Genomic DNA, 23,586 nt, shown 5'->3' with positions numbered 1-23,586 from the left:
TGTGGCCCCTCTGTCCTCCCTCCTTTATACACCTGTGGCCCCTCCTTCCTCTCTCCTGTATACATCTCTGGCCCCTCCGTCCTCACTCCTGTATACACCTGTGACACCTCTGTCCTCCCTCCTGTATACAGCTCTGACCCCGCCATTCTCCCTCCTGCATACACCTGTGGCTCCTCCGTACACCTGCCTGTATATACCTGTGGTCCCTCTGTCCTCCGTCCTGTATACACCTGTGACCTCCCATCCTCCCTCCTGTATACACCTGTGACCTCCCATCCTCCCTCCTGTATACACCTGTGAACCTCCCGTCCTCCCTCCTGTATACACCTGTGACCTCCCATCCTCCCTCCTGTATACACCTGTGAACCTCCCGTCCTCCATCCTGTATACACCTGTGACCCCTCCATCCTCCCTCCTGCATACACCTGTGACCTCCCATCCTCCCTCCTGTATACACCTGTGAACCTCCCGTCCTCCATCCTGTATACACCTGTGACCCCTCCATCCTCCCTCCTGCATACACCTCTGGTCCCTCCGTCCTCCCTTCTGTATACACCTCTGGTCCCTCCGTCCTCCCTCCTGTATACACCTCTGGTCCCTCCGTCCTCCCTTCTGTATACACCTCTGGTCCCTCCGTCCTCCCTCCTGTATACACCTGTGGTCCCTCCGTCCTCCCTCCTGTATACACCTGTGCCTCCCCCCGTCCTCCCTCCTGTATACACCTCTGGTCCCTCCGTCCTCCCTCCTGTATACACCTGTGGTCCCTCCGTCCTCCCTCCTGTATACACCTGTGGTCCCTCTGTCCTCCCTCCTGTATACACCTCTGGTCCCTCCGTCCTCCCTCCTGTATACACCTGTGGTCCCTCCGTCCTCCCTCCTGTATACACCTGTGGTCCCTCTGTCCTCCCTCCTGTATACACCTCTGGTCCCTCCGTCCTCCCTTCTGTATACACCTGTGGTCCCTCTGTCCTCCCTCCTGTATACACCTCTGGTCCCTCCGTCCTCCCTCCTGTATACACCTGTGGTCCCTCCGTCCTCCCTCCTGTATACACCTGTGGTCCCTCCGTCCTCCCTCCTGTATACACCTGTGGTCCCTCCGTCCTCCCTTCTGTATACACCTCTGGTCCCTCCGTCCTCCCTCCTGTATACACCTCTGGTCCCTCCGTCCTCCCTTCTGTATACACCTGTGGTCCCTCCGTCCTCCCTCCTGTATACACCTGTGGTCCCTCTGTCCTCCCTCCTGTATACACCTCTGGTCCCTCCGTCCTCCCTCCTGTATACACCTGTGGTCCCTCCGTCCTCCCTCCTGTATACACCTGTGGTCCCTCCGTCCTCACTCCTGTATACACCTGTGGTTCCTCTGTCCTCCCTCCTGTATACACCTGTGCCTCCCCCCGTCCTCCCTCCTGTATACACCTGTGGTCCCTCTGTCCTCCCTCCTGTATACACCTGTGCCTCCCCCCGTCCTCCCTCCTGTATACACCTGTGGTCCCTCTGTCCTCCCTCTGTATACACCTCTGGTCCCTCTGTCCTCCCTCCTGTATACACCTGTGGTCCCTCCGTCCTCCCTCCTGTATACACCTGTGGTCCCTCCGTCCTCCCTCCTGTATACACCTGTGGTCCCTCCATCCTCCCTCCTGTATACACCTGTGATCCTTCTGTCCTCCCTCCTGTATACACCTGTGGTCCCTCTGTCCTCCCTGTTGTATTGTATACACCTGTGGTCCCTCCATCCTCCCTCCTGTATACACCTGTGATCCTTCTGTCCTCCCTCCTGTATACACCTGTGGTCCCTCTGTCCTCCCTGTTGTATTGTATACACCTGTGGTCCTTCTGTCCTCCCTCCTGTATACACCTGTGGTCCCTCTGTCCTCCCTGTTGTATTGTATACACCTGTGGTCCTTCTGTCCTCCCTCCTGTATACACCTCTGGTCCCTCTGTCCTCCCTCCTGAATACATCTGTGGTCCCTCTGTCCTTCTTCCTGTATACACCTGTGGCCCCTCTGTACTTTCTCCTGTATACACCCGTAACTCCCCCCCACCACCACTACCATCATCCCTCCTGTATACAGTTGCAAGAAAAAGTATGTGAACCCCTTGCGATTACGTGGAGTTTTGCATGAATTGGGCATAAAATGTGCTCTGAACGTCATCTAAGTCACAACAATAGAAGAACACAGTCTGCTGAACATAATACTACACAAACATTAGATGTTGCCATGGTTTAATTGCACATAACATGTAAACATTCACAGTGCAGGGAGGAAAAAGTATGTGAACCTTTGGACTTAATAACTGGTTGACCCTCCTTTGGCAGCAATAACCTCAACCAAACGTTTCCTGTAGTTGCAGATCAGACCTGCACAACGATCTGGAGTCATTTTGAACCACTCCTCTTCACAAAACTGTTTCAGTGTAGCAATACTCTTGGGATGTCTGGTGTGAATCGCTCTCTTAAGGTCATGCCACAGCATTTCAATGGGGTTGAGGTCAGGACTCTGACTAGGCCACTCCAGGAGGCGTATTCTGTGCTGTTGCAGCCATTGTTTTGTTGAATTACTTGTATGCTTTGGGTCATTGTCCTGTTGCATCACCCATCCTCTGCGGAGCTTCAGTTGGCGGACAGATGGTCGTACGTTTTCCTGCAAAATGTCTTGATAAACTCTGGAATTCATTTTCCCATCAATGACAACAATCCGTCCAGGCCCTGAGACAGCAAAGCAGCCCCAAACTATGATGCTCCCTCCGCCATGTTTCACAGTGGGGATGAGGTTTTGATGTTGGTGTGCTGGGCCTTTTTTCTCCACACATAGTGTTGTGTGTTCTTCCCAAACAACTCAATCTTGGTTTCATCTGTTCACAGTATATTCTGCCAGTAGTGCTGTGGAACATCCAGGTGCTCTTTTGCAAACTTCAAACGTGCTGCAATCTTCTTTTTGGACAGCAATGGCTTCCTCCGTGGTGTCCTCCCATGTACTCCATTCTTGTTTAATGTTCTCCTTATTGTAGATGTGTCAACAAAAATGTTAGCATGTGCCAGAGATTTCTGTAGGTCTTTAGCTGACACTCTGGGATTCTTCTTTACCTCATGCAGCATTCTGCGCTGTGCTCTTGCAGTCATTTTTACAGGACGACCACGCCTAGGGAGAGTAGCAACAGTGCTAAACTTTCTCCATTTGTAGACAGTCTGTCTTACCGTGGACACATGAACATCAAGGCTTTTGGAGATACTTTTGTAACCCTTTCCAGCTTCATGCAAGTCAACAATTCTTGATCGTAGGTCTTCTGAGAGCTCTTTTCTGTGAGGCATGGTTCACATCAGACAGTGCTTCTTGAAAGCAGTAAACCCAAAACAGGTGTGTGTTTTTTAAGGGCAGGACAGCTGTCAGCAACACATCCAATATCATCACACTGATTGGACTCAAGGTTGGCTCACTCATGGCTCCAATTAGCTCTGGGAGAAGTCATTAAGCTAGGGCCTCACATACTTTTTCCTCCCCGCACTGTGAATGTTTACATGTTATGTGCAATTAAACCATGGCAACATCTAATGTTTGTGTAGTATTATGTTCAGCAAACTGTGTTCTTCTATTGTTGTGACTTAGATGACGTTCAGAGCACATTTTATGCCCAATTCATGCAAAACTTCACGTAATCCCAAGGGGTTCACATACTTTTTCTTGCAACTGTATACCTGTGGCCACTCTGTACCTGTATATACCTGTGGCCCTTCTGTACTCCCTCCTGTATGCATCTGTGACCGCTCCATCCTCCCTCCCTAATACAACTTTGACTCCTCCATCCTCCCTCCCTAATAAAACTTTGACTCCTCCATCCTCCCTCCCTAATACAACTTTGACTCCTCCATCTTTCCTCCTGTATACACCTGTGATCCATCCATCCGCCTTCCTGTATACACCTGTGTTCCCTCCGCCCTCCCTCCTGTATACACCTTTGGCCCCTCCAAACTCCCTCCTGTATACAGATGGGTCTCTTGCGGACCTTCCATTCTCCATCATTGTAAAATCATCAGGGGCCACCCCACACACTGAATATTTTAGCTTCATCGAAAGCCAAAACTAAAACCTGCAAGTATAGTTTTTGTCCCACTGGGCAGACTTCCCTTCACTTCCCGTCCCAAAGAAGCAACAGGAAGTGAGAAAAAATCTTTCACAAATGAACTGAAATCCTCTCTTGTCGCTGGAATGGTCCACCATTGTAGGAAGAATCGTCCTCACTTTACTTTTTTTATACCACAATACATACCGTATTGGTGCGCTGAACCTGCTTGTGGGTTACTGCAAATTTTACCGACTTGCAATAGTATGAATGGGCCCTATACCACTCAATCACTATAGATCCTAACACCTACACTAGCATACCACACCTTAACCTCTGACCTTCACCTGAGCCCTGCCACTAACCTGTACCTACCTTATAGTTGTTTGTTGCAATGCAGGCCTCAGTGATCCCTCCTGTTTGGGGGCGGACTGACCATTTGGAAACTCGGGCACAGTTGGGGGCCCCATGAGATGCCCCTGGTACCTTTTTCATAGGTTTTTTTGAGTTTGGGCAAGGACACAGGGGCCCCATGATCCCCGATTGCCCGGGGGCCCCATGAGTTGTCAGTCTGCCCCTGCTCCTGTTATTGCAGATGTATGATTGTTTTATCTGCTGCTTTTTGCTTGCAAAGAGACCGATAAATAGGACACAGGGGACACTTCAGCACCGCATAGGAAACTGACTGCGAGCAGAATAAAAGGCGCTGTCTCCCGGGAATCTGTGAGTGTTTTCCCTCACCAGCTAATAGAAAGAGACACTCAGCAATGGGACGATGTAGGGTGACATGCTTCGTTTTCCATTCACTAGAAGCACCTTGCAAATATTGGCGCAACTGGCACAGCTGATCACCAAAAGTATATATCCCAGCGCCAAAAAAAGAAAAAACTATATGATTATGCAGCTGTGCACCAGTGAAAAAACACCAATAATAAACAACACAAAAACAGCACAAAATCTAAAATTAAAATAACACAAATAGATAAACACTAAATTTATAATAAGTGTCCGTGAAAAAAAAAATATACTGTATATATATAAGTCCTTATTCCCATAAAAAAACAATAAAAAATCAATCAAAAATCTTCCAAATGTGCTTCCACCTATTCACCACGTGAGAAATAATGTTGACCGCACTCACCAGATGGAGGTGAGTAGTGAGCCTTATAGGATATAAGGGATCCTATAACCCCTCCAAAGGAACTCAAATCTCCTTCTTCACCCTGCTATGGTATAGCCCTCGTCTCCACTCTATTCCTCCATGGATTCCTCAATGGTGTGCAGAGAAAAAAACTACATAGTGTAATACTGCCACTCCATATAGAATATAAAGATAGAACAAGGCCACTCATGTTTAAATAAAATTAAAAGCCTTGTTTAATAGCCTCAATGGCTTCAAGATAACACATTTTCAGAATGTAGCTATAGGGATCTCACGCTTCTATAGTCACTGCAGAGGATGAACAGCCTTCCACCTCCAAGATGGCCGCTTGAACTGCATAAGCCGGCGTGCGTTCCAAACACCGGAAGTGACGTTAAACCAGAATGACGGCGGACCGGAAGTGCGTCAACGCGTTTCGCCCCACCCACAGGGCAGTCTGGATGGGCCGAGCGTCCACCCCCATTCCACCTAAGCTGGATCATCCACTTAGGGCAGCAGTCCAGGGCCCAGTGGATCTCCATTCTTCCTTAGGCCTCATTCAGACATGTGGTCAGGGGACGTCAAAAGCAGGTGGTTGAGCCAAGGTTTTACTGCCCCCCAACTGCTTAACGTGCAGCCACTCAGGGTTGTACACATGCTGCGATGCTCTGTTTCACAGCCATAGCAAAAAATTACATCCCCTGTGGCATTCGGCCAGTGATTGACACCCATTAAAGTTAAAACGGCCACCCCACAACCACCCTGCAACTGTTGCAGCATGGTCAATTGCTCTTTTTGGGGTTTAAACAGGCGATAGCATAACATCTATCAGCTGCCTGTCATCTGCCCTCTGAAAAGTGCTTCACTGCAGGCACATGTTAATGAGCCCTTAAAGTGTAATTCAGCTTTTGTAATCAAATTTGAGAAAACCTAACTAAATGTTTGTTATTATTATTATTATTTTTATTATACAGGACATATATTTCCAATAGCTTGCTCAGCATTATGTGTTCCCACTCACATAAAATACCTAAAAAAAATTTTAATGTTTCTTACCCTTTGGATGTTTCTTAGTAGAAGGTGTTATGGCAGATTGCAAGCATTTCTGAAAGTCAGTGCATTCAAATGTTTTGGATTTTTTTTAATTACCTTTTGTAGCCACATTGTTTATGAGGGGCCCAGGAACCTGTGTTTTCCATAATTAGCCTGGTTTGTACTGTGCTGGCTGATCTTATTATTAGTTGTAACCTAGATTTGAATACTGTCCTGATATCGGAGAAGATATTAGGCATTTAGTACAGACCAGGCTAATTATTGAAAACACAGGTTCCCGGGCCCCTCATAAACAATTTGGCTGCAAAAGTTAATAAAAAAAACCCCAAAACATTTTAATGCACTGACTTTCAGAAATGCTTGCAATCTGTCCCAAAGGTCAATCTTTCCCAAATGAAAGGTTTAGGACTGGCTGAGTCTTCTCCGATATTAGGACAGTGTTCAAATCAGCGGCGTGCACCCGGCGCTATTGGTAATCGGTGTGTCCTACGGACATAGCTGATCATGTAATAAGGTAAAAGGCCAATCACAGTGGCCTTTTACCATGTGATCAGCTGTGTCCAATGACACAGCAGATCACAATGTAAATACAGTTGCTGGTTGTCGGCTGCACTTTCCTCACGCTGTCACAGCGTGTGACAGGGGGGATCTGCACTAATAATCAGTGCCCTGATAATTAGTGCCTCCCATCAGTGCCTAGCAGTGTTGCTCATCAGTGTCGCCCATCAGTGCTGCCCAGCAGTACCGCCCAGCAGTGCCACCTGTCAGTGCCATCTGTCAGTGCTTCCAGTCGGTGTTATCAGTCAGTGCTGCCCATCAGTGCCACTTATCAGTGCTGCCTATCAGTGCCACCTATCAGTGCCCATCATTGCTGCATATCAGTTCATCATCAGTGCCTCCTCATCAATACCCACCAGTGCTGCATCATCAGCGCTGCCTCATCAGTGCTACCTATCAGTGCCCATCAGTGTTGCCTATCAGTGCCTATCAGTGCTGCCTCATCAATGCACATCAGTGAAGGAGAAAAATTACCTGATTGCAAAATTTTATAATAGAAACTAAGAAAACCTTTAATTTTTTCAAATGTTTTGCTCTTTTTTCATTTACAGTGCAAAAAATAAAAACCCCAGTGGAGATTAAATACCATCAAAAGAAAGCTCTATTTGTGTGAAAAAAATGATAAAAATGTTGTTTGTATGACCGCACAATTGTCATTCAAAGTGCAACAGCGCAGAAAGCTGAAAATTGGCCTGGGCAGGAAGGGGGGGGGGCGGGGGGAGTTCCCGGTAGGAAAGTGGTTAAGAACTGACCATACAGCCATCTAGCAGCATTATTGCTGCCTGAAGCTTGACTGGGACTATTCTTATGTGCACCTATGGTACAAATGGGCCCCAACACTAGCCAGCTGAAGAGTTAGAACTAAAAACTCTCCCTTTATAGTCGCTACACAGAGACATTCACCTATTGTTTATGCTAAGAGGTACCTCTCAGGTGACACTGCACCATATCCTAGTTATTCTCCTAGAGTGCATTCTAGACTAGTTATAGTATTGTTACTCACATTGTAGTTAATGCTTGTATTCACGGTATATTGCTGATTTTGCTGTTTCATGAGTTAATCCCAGTCTAGTGACACAGAACTCTAATCTAAGTTACCTTGGCATAGTGATTATTCTGTCTAGCGGACTGTGCCTGAACCTACTGTACCTTCTGTGTGTTCATTTATGCTCAAGTCACCATTTATTCTAATCAGTACTATTACATTGAGTTCATTTACCACTAAACAGTCTTGTGTCTCTTTCCTGGTGCTAATTCACAGCTGAGTTAAAGGTATCCACATGTGTGTCCCTCTAAGTGCTTGCCGGCTGTGTGTTATACCCTGGTTGCTACCCCTTCCTCCTGGCAAGTGGCAGAGGAACCAATCAGGAAATGTTGGAGGAGGATCATGGGACATGAGAGTGCACATTTCTGTCCAGTGTGTGCCACCACTACTGCATAATAACCACCTGAGCAGGATCCAGAGTGCTGACTCCAGATGTGCCAACAGCCAGAGTCACCTTGGTCCAGTGCAGAGAGTGGAAAAATCCACATTTGGGACTGGAAAATGAGCTGCAATAACTGGTCATTTACCACTAAACAGTCTTTTATCTATTTCCTGGTGCTAATTCACAACCAAGTTAAAGGTATCCACACATGTGTTCCTCTAAGTGCCTGCAGTAACTTTCATTCAACCAGGTGTGTCAGAAGGGCTGAGGGTGTTCTTGGAGTTGAGGCACAGAACAGAGAACCTAAATTACCAAGGGGGCTCCTGCGGGGGTAGCACTACACATGGAATAGTCCTTAGGGGATGGCTCAGGTCCTGGGGTGTCAGGACTCCTGGAGCTATGTGTGTGGAATAGACCTTTGAAGGGATGGCTCAAGACCTGGGGTGGGGGACCTCCTGGAGCTGTCTGTGGAACAGACCTTAGAAAGAATGGCTCAGGTTCTGGGGTGGGAGTCCTGCAGGAGCTGTGTGTGGTGTAGACCTCAGAAGAGATGGCTCAAATACGGAGGAGGGAGACATCTTGTATCTGTGTGTGGAATAGATCTTAAAAGGATTGGCTGAGGTTCTGTGGTGGGGGTACTTCAGGAGTTCTGTGTGGCGTAGACCTCAGAAGAGATAGCTCAAGTACTGATGAGGGAGACCTCTTGAAGCCGTGTCTAGAATAGACCTTCAGAGGAATGGTTCAGGTCCTGGAGAGGTGGACTCCTTGAGTCGTGTGTGGAATAACCTTAAAAAGATGGCTCAAGGTCTATACTGGGGGAATCCTTGGACCTTTATGTGTGTGGAATAGACCTCAAAAGAGCAGTTGAACAGTTCAGGTCCTGGAGTGGATCTGCATTATACAAGTGATTTGTCAGAATTTTATTATCCAAATATCATGTTTGAAGGTCTTCCAGAAAAGTTGACAGGTGGCAATCTGCACACTATTAAGCTCTATAATCTTCCTCATAAAAAGAGAAATTTGTTCCTTTTTACTACTGTATAGAGTGAAATCATTATGACTCAGCATGCTGTCCCATGGAGCTAACACTCTAATGTAGAGAAGGTTCAGAGTTCAGTCTCCAGCAGGGGTGGACTCACAACTCATGGGGCCCCCGGGCAATAGAGGATCATGGGGCCCCTGTGTCCTTGCCCAAACTCAAAAAAGCCTATGAAAAAGGTACCAGGGGCATCTCATGGGGCCCTCTACTGACCCCAGGCCCTCGGGCAGTGCTTGAGTTTCCAAATGGTCAGTCCGCCCCTGGTCTCCAGTATTTGTGCTATGTGTTAAGCTGGCCACAAATCTGATTAGACAATCTATTTAGGGAAACTTTATGTTCCCTAAGCATGTAAACTTAGCGGTACCTTCATATTCTGATCTGTCAGATGTTCAAAGGAACCCCTTTTGCCAAACATGAACATTTAACAGCTCTTTTACTAATATGCAGATTATGACTTTTTTATATAGTACTTATGCCCTCTAACCACCAGCTGCTGGCCTAATACATGACTGTTATAGGGCAGGAAATATGTAATTGATATCCAGGCTGATTGATAGCCTATCTTCATCTCAATGTCCTGTATGAGAAACAATATTGTGGAGCCCAGTAAAGAAATAACTAGGTCTCTGGGACAGACTGGAGCACAGTTTGGGTTTAATGATCATGAGTTGTTTAGATTTAGGATAGTTCTGTAAGCATCAGCAAGAAAAATAATTACATTACAATTAGATTGCACATAAATCTACGTGTGTGATCTCATAAGATTTTATGTAGTTATAGCATTATGTGAGATTTATGAAGCAGTGATTTGTTATACTTGATAATCTTCCATTAGATCAGAGCAAGATGGTAAAGCAACATCAAACCTTACTTTATTCTTTCATTTTTTATTTTTTTTAGTCTTTACGGTAAAATATTTTATTTTGTAGTTTTCTACATAAACTTAGTAAATTTTATAATTAGTCTGTAACCTGTATGGCCAGTTTTAGAACATTTATAATCATGTACAGGGGCAGACTGACCATTTGAGCACTTGGGCACTGCCAGAGGGCCCAGGGTCAGTAGGGGGCCCCATGAAATGCCCCTGGTACCTTTTATAGGTTTTTTTGGGTGTGCTTTGAGTGTGGTCAAGGACACAGGGGCCCCATGATCCCCTATTGCCCGGTGGCCCCATGAATTGTCAGTCTGCCCCTGCCTCAGCCTATACCCCTTAATGGTTCTGGGGGACTTTTTCCAGTATCCCCAGAAGGAACCAATGCCTGTAATTCGAAATCTGGGACTCATAGGGGTTGATTTACTGAAACTAGAGGGTGCAAAATATGGTGCACCTCTGCATAGAAACCAATAAGGTCCAGGTAAGACTTCCATAGCGATTTGTAGGGAAACACCGATCTTGATAGCTACAATACAGAGGCCAGCTCAAATAGTGAAGCTTTTTTGGGTGTGCTTTGAGTGTGGTCAAGGACACAGGGGCCCCATGATCCCCTATTGCCCAGGGGCCCCATGAGTTGTCAGTTCTCCCCTGATCATGTAGTACCATCCTAGAAACGTGCTAGGTTAGGTAAATTTAGTTCTAGGCTCATAGTAATCACTGTAGCTGTATGTGATTAGTTTGGTCTGTTCCATATTTCACTGGCTGCAGTGTTGATGGTTTCCCCCTGTCTGGCTGGAAATGGGCTGGAAGATAATATGAGGGAAAAGTCAAATTAGCAGCTGATTATTTATGCAGCTGTGGCCAATCTCTGGGAATAGTTGCCCAGATGGTGGCTGAGAGTGTGTATAAATACACTGAGACCTGGAACTGAAGTGTCTTGTCCCTAAGGAGGAAATCACAGCCTAGAGGGGCTGTTTGCCCCTAGGCAGGTGTGCCATGCGTTTGCTGTTCATAGAGGTAACAGCTGGACAAACAAGGGGGCCTACTTTAATAAAAGTTGCTGGAGCTGACTGAGGGGCATTTCATCTGTGGATCTAGTCTGGTATCACTTGAAGAAAGGGCCTGGAATATATTGGAAAGAGGTCACCAATTATCCAAGGACATTAGCGAGTACAGGCTGGTGTCAGAGAACCCTGAGACTATGTGCTGTTGCCACCTCTCTGGTGCTATAGAGTTAGCTGTGTTCAAAGGGAACATTGTGTCTAGTGTCCTGAAGACCTCAGTCCATTAATTCCTGGTGAGAGGACTGTGCTCATATCTGCAGGAGGAAGATTATTCGCCTCAAGTTGCTACTACAAAGCTCAAGCCGCCATTTCCTTGTGTTCATATCTTTAAAGGAGAGAGTTAAGTGTTCTCAAATTGCTATTAAGAGTTACTGGAGTATTCCACAATTACCCCGAACCTATCCAAGTTCAGGTTCTGCAATAAAGCATTATAAAAGTATACTTCTAGACTGTTCATTGAGCTAAAGTAGTGACTGTGACTGTGTGCCTGGCTTCAGGGCAACTCTGGGAAAAGACCTAAGGGACCTTTAATACTGTGATTCCTACGGGGTTACTGTTAACCTAACCTAAGACTCTTAAAGTAAAGAAGTCAGATAATATGAAAAGGTTTCCAGTACATCCCCAGCCACAGATCATTCACACAGCTCCTAAAGGCTTATGGAGGTCTTTGTGCACCTCAGATGGGGTCAGGTCTTAGTTCTTGAATACAACGCATATGACTATTCTCCACCATTTACTAATCCCATCCAAATTTTCCATTCCAGATCACCAAATTTGTGGACCTAATATGACTGCAGAGATATACAGTACCTTGTAATATAGGCCACGCAGTGATATATCTAGGGTTTCCTGAACAGGCAAGGGCTGCTTCCTTTTCCTAGCACCATGTATCAGCAACATGTTTCCATTCTCCAGCAGATGTGACCAACTACTTCCTGAACCCAGACTGACTGAAACTCTGTCGGATGAATGTTTTTATGAGCGTCCTGGTCACAGCAAGTCCAGTCTGGGTGTGTGTATTCTTGTCCTGCTTTCTGAAATGCCACTGGATTTTCTGGCTCATTAAAGATCAACTTAGTATCAAGATCAATCAAGTATCTATGAAGGCTCCCCCTCATCCAGGTCATGGTTTACCAGTAGTATTTGGTCTCATTCAACTGGATTTTCTCTGTAATGTGAACGCATTTCACTACCCAACCAACTACCTTCCTTAGCACTTATGAATGTCAAGAAGTTACCCCAGCATTTAAAGTCACACAGGTAACTCAGCGTAATCCAATCACCATGGAATGTCCCTTGGCAGATGATGATTGTTCCAAATCATGATGTAAGATGTAGAAGTGTGTAAAGCCACCATGTTCTAATTACATAATACAATCACTATGTGGCCATGAAGCCAGGACAGGTAATAATCATTTGAGTTACATGGCTGGGGTGTGTGAATTGGTATTAAATGGTGGTATCAGATTGTGTTGATGGCCCCCACCCCTGTGTAGGGATGGTTGTTCCAGACTGACGTAGATCTTTACATAGAAGCCATAATGTGCACGTCATTGACCTTGAACAAATGTTCATTCTCCTTTCCTTTCTCCCCCTGTATGAAAACCATGTGTATGATTGACACCAGTTTCGGTGTTGTGCCTTTATTACCCTCATGACATTTACAAAGCACAGCAGTGGGGTCATCACTGTTAGACGCTGTTCTGTAGAAAGACTTCTAAGTCATGACCTGAAGAGTTTGACTCCCTAGTATACAGATCATTGCAGTCCTGGCTATACTCGACTGCATATACCAAGTTGCATCGCTTGTGTTTGGTTGCCAGGTCCTTTGTATGTACAAGCTTCTGTCTCAATAGGGTGGATTTATTAAAGGCACATAGACTGTGCACTTTGCAAGAAGAGTTGCTCCAGAGTTTAGTAAATAAGGTGAAGCTTCACTTTGCAAATAATATCCAATCACATGCAAGGAAAATGTAAAAAAAAATGCATTTTTGCTTGCTCATGATTGGATGATGGAACTCATCGGAGCTTCCCCTCATTTACTAAGCTCTGGAGCAGCCACACTTGCAGAGTGCAAAGTGCACAGAGTATTTGTCTTTAGTAAATCCACCTCAGTGTGTTGCTGGGCTTGAAACACACAGGAGTTGGGCTATTTGCTAAAAATCCTTCTAAACTTTTGAGACATTTCAGCCACTAAAGAGATGACTATATTAGAGTTGCTGAGGCTACATAAATAAGTAATGAAACATCTGCAACATTACTGCAAAAGTCCAGCTGAATATGACTACTACTTGATATCATTTTGGGCCAATTTCTAGAATTGTACCCAACAATTTTCCACTTCTTCCCTTATCTTCTCCCCTTCCACTATTTTGGGCAGTGATTATAGTAAAGCCCTTTAGGTTGGCATCTCACCTTGAATTGCTTGGCCCAGTAAGTAGGCTCTTGAGTGCTGCAAGCCTTCTGTTTGGCAAAAGCATTCTTTTCTTGGGAGCCATCCATAATTGGAAGTAATCAGGCACTATTTTACATGGGCTTCCCCTTGGAGAGAAGTGTGGAGACTTCTCCCATTATGGGAGGTAAGGCTGATTCTGTTCCTACTTTGGAGGAACATTGGGACATTCACTAACCCGCTGCTAGAACACACTTCTCTTTACACCTCTCTCAATGCATTATTAAAGATTTTTGTAACTCATATAAGTGTGGTGTCACCATTATCTTTTATGACTGTTTATACATATGATCGATTTCAATAAAGTCTTTTTGCTGCTGTCAAGGAGCCTTGAGTGGACTGTTTATTCAGCAATGTGGGCCTACTCTTGGACATGGTCTCAGGTCTGGAGAAAAGAACAGGACAAAGGCCAGTGTGTAGATTGGATTGGATAGAGGTGCTGAGTTCTGGACAGGACAGGCTGGGCCACCCACAGGGTGTCACTAGAGGATTGAAACCCTGGTGGGCTAATTTCTAGAGAACCTCAGGGACCTTGTGGATCGCTGGCAAGCAAAAGCTTACTGCACACTATAAGTGGTCCTAGTACATTAAATGCCTACCCCAAGTACCTGGCTCAGGGTATCAGGAGGTCAATGAAGAATTATTTGGTGCAGCCATTGGTAGATTTTTACTTCCAATCCCCCCCGTCCAACTGCCTATCCCCAACTGAATGGCTAGTTCTAATATAACACGATCATATTAAACACAGAGCACACTGAGGCGGGGGCAGAGGGACTAGAGGGCAAACTATCACTTCACTCTAAAAGTTTGGTTTTAGGTCAAAGGACTTGGAGTGGGGGATCTGTAAGTACACAGTGCACTACTCCACCAATAAAAATACAAAAAACAAAGTGTGGGGGCAGCAATTAGGACCCAGTGGGACAGATTAGAACCTTTTTTATAATATAAAAATAATACTGAGTAAGCGATATGTGGGTGGCTGTCTACAGCCACTAGAAGCCTTGCCACCCAAGGCAATCACCTATGTTGGCTATGCTATCTGGACTGGGGTGCAGCAATATGTATTTGGATGGCTGATAGCTATTATTCTAAAAGCTGCACAACATTCACTCAAAAATGTGTATTTCCGTTCCTTGAGGAGGAACATTGAACTGATGACAGATGACAAGCAGTCAGTAGGAATAGATGGTAAAAGCTCACAAGATGTGCTGACTTCTTTTTCATGTTACGGATAACAGAAACGCCGGATTCATACTAATAAATATAAGGCTGTCTTGAAAGTACAACCGCAGCGTGAGGATTTCCTTTACAGGCCTCATTCCTCTGCATGTCTTTTTTTCAACAGAAAAGTATTCATCTCCTTGAATGGGTGGAGGAAACATCTATTACACCTGCACAGGGGGAGGAGTCATCTACATATCCTCATTACACCTGGACAAGTGGAGGAGCCACCTACATATCATTATTACTCATTTGCATGGGACGTCATCTACATATTATTTTTCCTCCACAGGGGACAAACCATCTACATAATATTATTACACCTGCACAAGAGGAGGAGCCATTTAATATCCTTATTAGACCTGCGCAGGGGGAGGAGCCATCTACGTATTTTTATTTCACTTTTACATTGGAAGAAGTTGCTTATTTATTATTATTACACCTGCACAAGAGGAGCAGCCACCTACATATCATTATTACTCATTTGCATGGGCAGTCATCTAAATATTATTTTTCCTCCACAGGGGACTGTCAGGGCAGGAGCTGAGGAACGGACAGGCAGGCCTAATAACAATGTAACGCACTGGCTGACGACAACCACCACCCACAGACCGAAGTCCCTCAGGGAGCGGAGTCTAAGTCCCAGGCTGCCCTTCACCAGGGCCCCTGATGGTGGGGATGGACTTGACGCAGCCAGGAAACAGGTCGCGGCCCCCGAGACACCTCAGTAGCGGTAATGGCCACCGCCAATGGCGTGTAGCTGGTGGAAAAGACAATAGAGTAGTCAGGCAGGCCGGGTCGACAACAACGGGACAAAACGGTACAGGACAGCAGACAAGAATCACAGGTCACGAGCCGGGTTCAGCAACAGAGGGTCAGATCAAAGGAGAACACAAAGAATAGTCGAGTACAAGCCGAGTCAGATTCCAGGAGAGACACGAGAGTCAGAACAGAGTTATAGCAACACAAAGACACAAGACACAAGTGCAAAGAGCATGTGCGGACCACAGGCTTATATGTCATCAGCCACACCCCTCTGGGGCATGGACCTCAGAGACCTGAAGGCATAAAGGATTCCCACCATGCTCAGCAGAAATCCAAGATGGATGCCAGCACATGGAGTAACATAACCTCTGGGAAAAGGTAGGACCTTGACAGGGACAAACCATCTACATATTATTATTACACCTGCACAAGAGGAGGAGCCATTTAAAATCCTTATTAGACCTGCGCAGGGGGAGGAGCCATCTACATATTTTTATTTCATTTTTACATTGGAAGAAGTTACTTATTTATCATTATTACACCTGCACAGGAAAAGAGACATCTACATATCATTGTTACTGCTTCAGAGTGGGAGACGTCATCTATATATCATTATTACACTTGCACAAGGGGGAATTGACTATATAAAATTATTACACCTGCACAGGGGGAGGAGTCATTTAATATCATTATTAGACCTACACAGGGGGGAGGAGCCATCTACTAATTGATATTTCACTTTTACCTGGAGAGGAGATATCTACAGTGGGTATAGAAAAGAATCACCCCCTTTTAAAATAATCACATTTTGTTGCTTTTCAGTCTGAAATGAAGACAGACACAGTTTTTGTTTTATCCAGCTGTTTTTACTCAGTGAAACTTATAAGATCCAAGTTTAAGATATAAAAACCAATATGTCAAAAAAAAAAATTCAAAAGCAGAATCAACCCCCCCCCCCCCCTCCTAAAAATGACACTCAATCAGGTGTAGCTAATCACCTTCTTAATGGCATGCAAAGCCATTTGACTTTCAACTGTCATCAGCTGTGGTCATTTTGATTAGGTCAACATGAAAAGAACTTTCCTGGAGCATTTCAGTCCCTGATAGTGCACCTGAAGGCAACAATCAACTATGGGTGGCAAGGCAATGTCAGAAGACTTCCGGGATCAAATTGTGGACAGACACAAGTCAGGAGATGGATACAAAAAAAATGCAATGCCTAGAATGACAGTGAAGTCTATTATTAAGAAATGGAAGGTATTTGGTACAACACAGACCCTTCCTGGATCAGGACGTTGCTCCAAACTGGATGAAGGAGGAAACTGGTCAGAGAGGTTACCAAGAGGCCTACAGCAACTCTGAAGCAGTTGCAGGAATTTATGACAGAGTGAATGTGACAACAATATCACAAATTCCCCACAAATGTGGCTTGTATGGGAGAGCTGCAAGAAAAAAGCCGCTCCGCAAGAAAGGCTACATGCAGTCATGACTGAGCTTGAAGATTCTAAGGCCAGATAGAAAAAGGTGTTCTGGTCAGATCAGACTAAAATTGAATGATCTGGCCTCAACACTAAACGATATGTCTAGCGGAAGTCCAATACAGCTCATCATCCAAATACCACCATTCCTACAGTGAGGCATGGAGAGGGTAATATCCTGTTACGGGGTTTTTTTCTGCAGCAGGGACTGGAGCACTTGTCAAGATAGAAGGAAAAATGGATGGGGCAAAATACTGTCAAATTCTTGAGGAAAATATGTTACCCTTTGCAAGAAAGTTGTCAATGGGAAGAAGGTTTCCCTTCCAACAAGATAATGACCCAAAGCACACAGCAAAAATGACCACACAGTGGTTAAAGGAGAAAAAGGCGAATGTCCTTGCATGGCCTAATCAGGGCCCAGACTTAAACCCCATTGAAAATCTGTGGAATGACTTGAAGACTGCAGTCCACAAACCGTCACCATGAAATTTAACTGAACTTGAGCAGTTCTGCAAATTTCGCAAAGGCTAGATGTGCAAAGTTAGCAGAGACATCCCAACAGACTAAATTCTGTAATTAAAGCAAAAGGTTGATCAACAAAATACTGACACGAGGGGGTGATCCTTTTTCCAACTTCTGTTTTCGAATTTTTATTTATTTATCTCTGACATGGTGATGTTATATCTTTCACTTGGATGTTATAAGTTGCATTGAGTAAATAGAGCTGGATAAAACAAAAACAGTGTCTGTCTTCATTTCAAAGCAACAAAATGTGATTATGTGGGTGAATCTTTTCTATACCCACTGTACATATCATATTTATACCTATGCAGGGAGATGTCTGTAAATCACCATTACACATGCGCAGGAGGAGGATCTATCTCTATATCCATGATACACATGCAGGGTGGAAGGAACCTTTAACACAAATTACTGTTATATGTATGCAGGGGGATTAGCCATACCTATATAATTATTATTCCTACATCATTATTATACTTTAATAGGCCGATGAGCTGTCTATGTTCTATGATATTATTATGAGCGTGGTGGGAGGAGCAATATACATATCATCATTATTATACCTACGCAGGAGGAGGAGTCATCTGTAGAGCATTATTATACCTGCGCAGGGAGAAAGGCTGTATACATTTAAGTTTTACACCTGAATAGGAGGAGTCATCTATCATTATAATACCTTCACCTTATAGTGAAGCACTGATGAGAATCCTGTATCTCCCATCCCCCTCTATGGATGGAGGAAGAATTTCCATGGATTGGAATATCCCTTTATATCACTTGCCGGAAAAACTGATAAGGGGACCCTCCTCCCTCCCTACTGAGCACCACTGCCCAAGGCCCCTATCACTATCATGAACATTTATAGTACAACACTCAGTAATGTATAGTGCACTGTATTACATTAGCATTCACACACTGCTAGGTATAGATAAGTCCCTATCACTTGCAACATTCGTCCATACACACATACATGATATGTATAAATGTCTCTTACCTATTCCTGGCGCCACATAAATGAAATAAAGGAAAGAAGAGGACAAGCAGAAGAGAAATATGACTGCCAACACAGATCGGTTCGGAATTCGGATAATCTTCCTCATGGCACAATATGAAATTGTCAAAAAAGAGATGTAGAAAGAAAAACGTGCAGTTCCTGGAAAGAGGAAGGGGGTCACATCCACATATTAATGGGCTCAGGGTGACAACAGATAACAATCAGTGGTCATATCTGAAAATTAGAAGTTATTAGGCATTGTAATATAAAGGGGGGGGGTCACATCCATAGACTGTGTGGCTGTAATAATGAATGATGATCAGACGTCTCCTGGCATCAATAAGGAGTCTCCAAATGTAGAAGAGGGATATCCCACAGATATCAGGGTCTCTAGATATAGAGGAGGGAATATAGCACAGATATTGGAGTCTATGGATATGAAGGAGGGATATTCCACAGATACCGTGGTCTATAGATATGGAGTAGGGATATCCCACATATATTGGGTTCGCTATATATAGAAAAGGAGATGTTCCACAGATTTTGGGATCTTCAGATATACAGGAGCAGATGCTCCAAAAATATCAGATTTTCCAATGAAGAGGAGGAGGTGTTCCACAAATATCAGGGCTTCTGATTCAGAAGAGATGTTTCACAAATATAAGGATCTTCAGATATAGAGGAGGAAATGTTTCACAGATTTTGGGATCTCTATATATGGAAAAGGATATGTTCCATAGATATCAGGGTCTTCAGATATAGAGGAGGAGATGGTCCATAGATATTGAAGCCTCTGTATAGAGTGGGGTCTTCCACAGATATTAGGGCCTCTGCAAACAAAGGAGGGTATGTTCCACAGATATGAGGGTTTTCAGATACAGAGGAAGGGATATTCCATATATATTGGGTTCTCTGTATATAGAGGGATGTTCCACAGATGATTGGGCTCTCCAGATATAGAGAGATACTCCACAGATGTCAGGAGTCTTCAGATATAGAGTAAGGATGTTCCACGGATGTCAGGGGTCTTGAGATATAGAGGAGGGGATATTCCACAGATGTTGAGGATCTCCAAATATACAGGAGGGATATTCCACAGATTTCAGGGGTCACTGGATATAGTGAAAGAATATTCCACAGATAATGGTATCTCAAATAAGGCAGGTCCACACATGCTGGAAGTCTCTAGGTAAAAAGGACATGACAGATCCACCGATGACAGGACCTCTATGGATACTGAAGAAAAAGTAAGTCCACAGATAATAAAGAATCAAATTGTTGAGTCAGTAGATTCGCAAAAGGTGAGGGTCTCTGGACATACAGGAGAGGGCAAATCCACAGACAATGGGGGTCTATAAAAGAGAGTAGATCTACAGATGACAAGGGTCTCTGGACATAGAAATGATGAAAGATCTACACATGACGAGGGTCTCTGGATATAGAAGAGGTGAAAAATCTACAGATGATAAGGGTCTCTGGATATAGAAAAGATGCTGGATCCACAGACGATGGTGGTCTCTGTATATAGAAAGGATGGTAGATCCATAGACAATGGGGGTCTCTGGATATAGAGGATACGGTAGATGTGGAGGAGCCAGTGATCTTAGTGTATGAATTAAAGGTAGATCCACAGATGACGAAGGCTTCTGGATACAGAGGAAGAGGATTGTACTGCAGAGCAGAGGTAGAAACACGAGTAAGTGGAGGGATGGAGATAAAATAAATGGTAATCCCAGAGAAGGCTTTGGAGTCTGTGACAACTCCTCTGCAGGTGGGTAACATCCACAACAAAGGGGGCCCTGGGCAGTTCCTGGGAAGGGAAAGTGATAGGGAAGGACAGTGAAGAGAAGGGGTTCCCCTAGCTGCTAGTCTAATGCTGAGCAGCTCATGAATGGGAAGAAAGAAGACGGGGAGGGGGAGCGAGGAGACAGGGAAGTGGGTGTGTTCTGGCAGAGACTGTCTACAAACTGCCAGCTGCAGCAGATAGCAGACAGGTCAGAGCTATGTCCTCTGCAGAAACTCACAGCAGCCAATCAGAAATCTGTCTCTGCCTCTTTCAACAGATCAATGCCATTAGGAAGGTTTCAATTGTCCACCGTAATGGGTTGAGGTGATGAACAGAATATTCAAAGTGGACACAGGCAGATGTACGCTGTGCAACGCACCATGCAGGACTGCAAAGGAGAACAAATGCCTCCTTTGTAGCTACACTTCATCTTATCTCAGTTTAGGGTCTACTATTTGTATCTACATGCATCCAGGGGCGGACTGACCATTTGGAAACTCGGGCACTGCCCGAGGGCCCGGGGTCAGTAGGGGGCCCCATGAGATGCCCCTGGTACCTTTTCATAGGCTTTTTTGAGTTTGGGCAAGGACACAGGGGCCCCATGATCCCCTATTGCCCGGCGGCCCCATGAGTTGTCAGTTTGCCCCTGCATGCATCCCACTGCCACGGAAGAACTAAAGGGTTAAATCCTCATTTCAGGATAAGTTGGGCCAATTATTCCTTTTTACCCCTCAAAAAATAACTGTACATCCACAAGGGCTGGTATACAGCATAATACAGATACAGCCTAATACAGAACACTTTATGCTCATCTGTACACAGGGTGGATAAAAATCGATGATTTAAAAAAAGAAAAAAAAAATATTTTTAAAAATTTAAATCAGATTTTTTTTTTTTAATCAAATTTATTTTAATAAAATGCTTTTGGAGTAAAAATATATCTAAAGATAGTTTTCTATTTAAGATACATTAATAACAGTTTATTCAGCATGAAATGGAGCTTAGTTATGTAGCATGAGCAGGGGCGGACTGACCATTTGGAAACTCGGGCACTGCCCGAGGGCCCAGGGTCAGTAGGGGGCCCCATGAGATGCCCCTGGTACCTTTTTTATAGTCTTTTTTGAGTTTGGGCAAGGACATAGGTGCCCCATGATCCCCTATTGCCCGGGGGCCCCATGAGTTGTCAGTCCACCCCTGAGCATGAGCAGAGGCAGACTGACAACTCATGGGGCCCCCGGGCAATAGGGGATCATTGGGCCACTGTGTCCTTGCCCAAACTCAAAAAAGACTATGAAAAAGGTACCCCATCTCATGATTCGCTGTCACGGCGGTCACATGATCGGAAAAGGTCCCTATCACAGGGTCAGTTCAGGTGGAAGGCAGAAACGTGGTTTAGAAGCAATCCGGATGGCAAGCAGAGGTATCGTCAATAAACAGGTCAATGTCAGTTCAGGTGGAAGGCAGAAACGTGGTTTAGAAACAATCCGGATGGCAAGCAGAGGCATTGTCATAAAACAGGTCAATGTCAGTTCAGGTGGAAGGCAGAAACGTGGTTTAGAAGCAATCCAGATGGCAAGCAGAGGCATCGTCAATAAACAGGTCAATGTCAGTTCAGGTGGAAGGCAGAAATGTGGTTTAGAAATAATCCGGATGGCAAGCAGAGGCATCGTCAATAAACAGATCAATGTCAGTTCAGGTGGAAGGCAGAAACGTGGTTTAGAAGCAATCCGGATGGCAAGCAGAGGCATCGTCATAAAACAGGTCAATGTCAGTTCAGGTGGAAGGCAGAAACGTGGTTTAGAAACAATCCGGATGGCAAGCAGAGGCATCGTAAATAAACAGGTCAATGTCAGTTCAGGTGGGAGGCAGAAACGTGGTTAGAAACAATCCAGGCGGCAGGCAGAGGCATCGTCAATAAACAGGTCAATGTCAGTTCAGGTGGAAGGCAGAAACGTGGTTTAGAAACAATCCGGATGGCAAGCAGAGGCATCGTCAATAAACAGGTCAATGTCAGTTCAGGTGGAAGGCAGAAACGTGGTTTAGAAGCAATCTGGATGGCAAGCAGAGGCATCGTCAATAAACAGGTCAATGTCAGTTCAGGTGGAGGGCAGAAACGTGGTTTAGAAACAATCCGGATGGCAAGCAGAGGCATCGTCAATAAACAGGTCAATGTCAGTTTAGGTGGAAGGCAGAAACGTGGTTTAGAAGCAATCCAGATGGCAAGCAGAGGCATCGTCAATAAACAGGTCAATGTCAGTTCAGGTGGAAGGCAGAAACGTGGTTTAGAAATCCAGGCGGCAGGAAGAAGCATCGTCAATAAACAGGTCAATGTCAGTTCAGGTGGAAGGCAGAAACGTGGTTTAGAAGCAATCCGGATGGCAAGCAGAGGCATCGTCAATAAACAGGTCAATGTCAGTTCAGGTGGAAGGCAGAAACGTGGTTTAGAAACAATCCGGATGGCAAGCAGAGGCATTGTCATAAAACAGGTCAATGTCAGTTCAGGTGGAAGGCAGAAACGTGGTTTAGAAGCAATCCGGATGGCAAGCAGAGGTATCGTCAATAAACAGGTCAATGTCAGTTCAGGTGGAAGGCAGAAACGTGGTTTAGAAACAATCCGGATGGCAAGCAGAGGCATTGTCATAAAACAGGTCAATGTCAGTTCAGGTGGAAGGCAGAAACGTGGTTTAGAAGCAATCCAGATGGCAAGCAGAGGCATCGTCAATAAACAGGTCAATGTCAGTTCAGGTGGAAGGCAGAAATGTGGTTTAGAAATAATCCGGATGGCAAGCAGAGGCATCGTCAATAAACAGATCAATGTCAGTTCAGGTGGAAGGCAGAAACGTGGTTTAGAAGCAATCCGGATGGCAAGCAGAGGCATCGTCATAAAACAGGTCAATGTCAGTTCAGGTGGAAGGCAGAAACGTGGTTTAGAAACAATCCGGATGGCAAGCAGAGGCATCGTAAATAAACAGGTCAATGTCAGTTCAGGTGGGAGGCAGAAACGTGGTTAGAAACAATCCAGGCGGCAGGCAGAGGCATCGTCAATAAACAGGTCAATGTCAGTTCAGGTGGAAGGCAGAAACGTGGTTTAGAAACAATCCGGATGGCAAGCAGAGGCATCGTCAATAAACAGGTCAATGTCAGTTCAGGTGG

At 45.0% G+C, this 23,586-nt stretch overlaps 1 protein-coding gene across 1 annotated transcript in view; it reads right to left on the bottom strand.

Annotated features, from left to right (window-relative positions):
- The window catches only part of B4GALT5 (beta-1,4-galactosyltransferase 5), a 39,778-nt gene extending 19,219 nt beyond the window's left edge, over nucleotides 1-20,559 (bottom strand). The window contains exon 1 of the mRNA XM_089657547.1: nucleotides 18,648-20,559. Within this exon, the coding sequence (XP_089513673.1) occupies nucleotides 18,648-18,753 (106 nt within the window). The 5' untranslated portion in view covers nucleotides 18,754-20,559. The remainder of the gene's footprint in view (nucleotides 1-18,647) is intronic.
- Between the last annotated feature and the right edge of the window lie 3,027 nt (nucleotides 20,560-23,586).

Source organism: Staurois parvus, unplaced genomic scaffold (genome assembly GCF_062004578.1).
Source record: "Staurois parvus isolate SC_StPar_1 unplaced genomic scaffold, SC_StPar_1.0 ptg001008l, whole genome shotgun sequence".
Classification (NCBI taxonomy): domain Eukaryota; kingdom Metazoa; phylum Chordata; class Amphibia; order Anura; family Ranidae; genus Staurois; species Staurois parvus.
The sequence above is the reverse complement of the archived record's forward strand: the minus strand, read 5'-3'. Positions and strand labels throughout refer to the sequence as shown.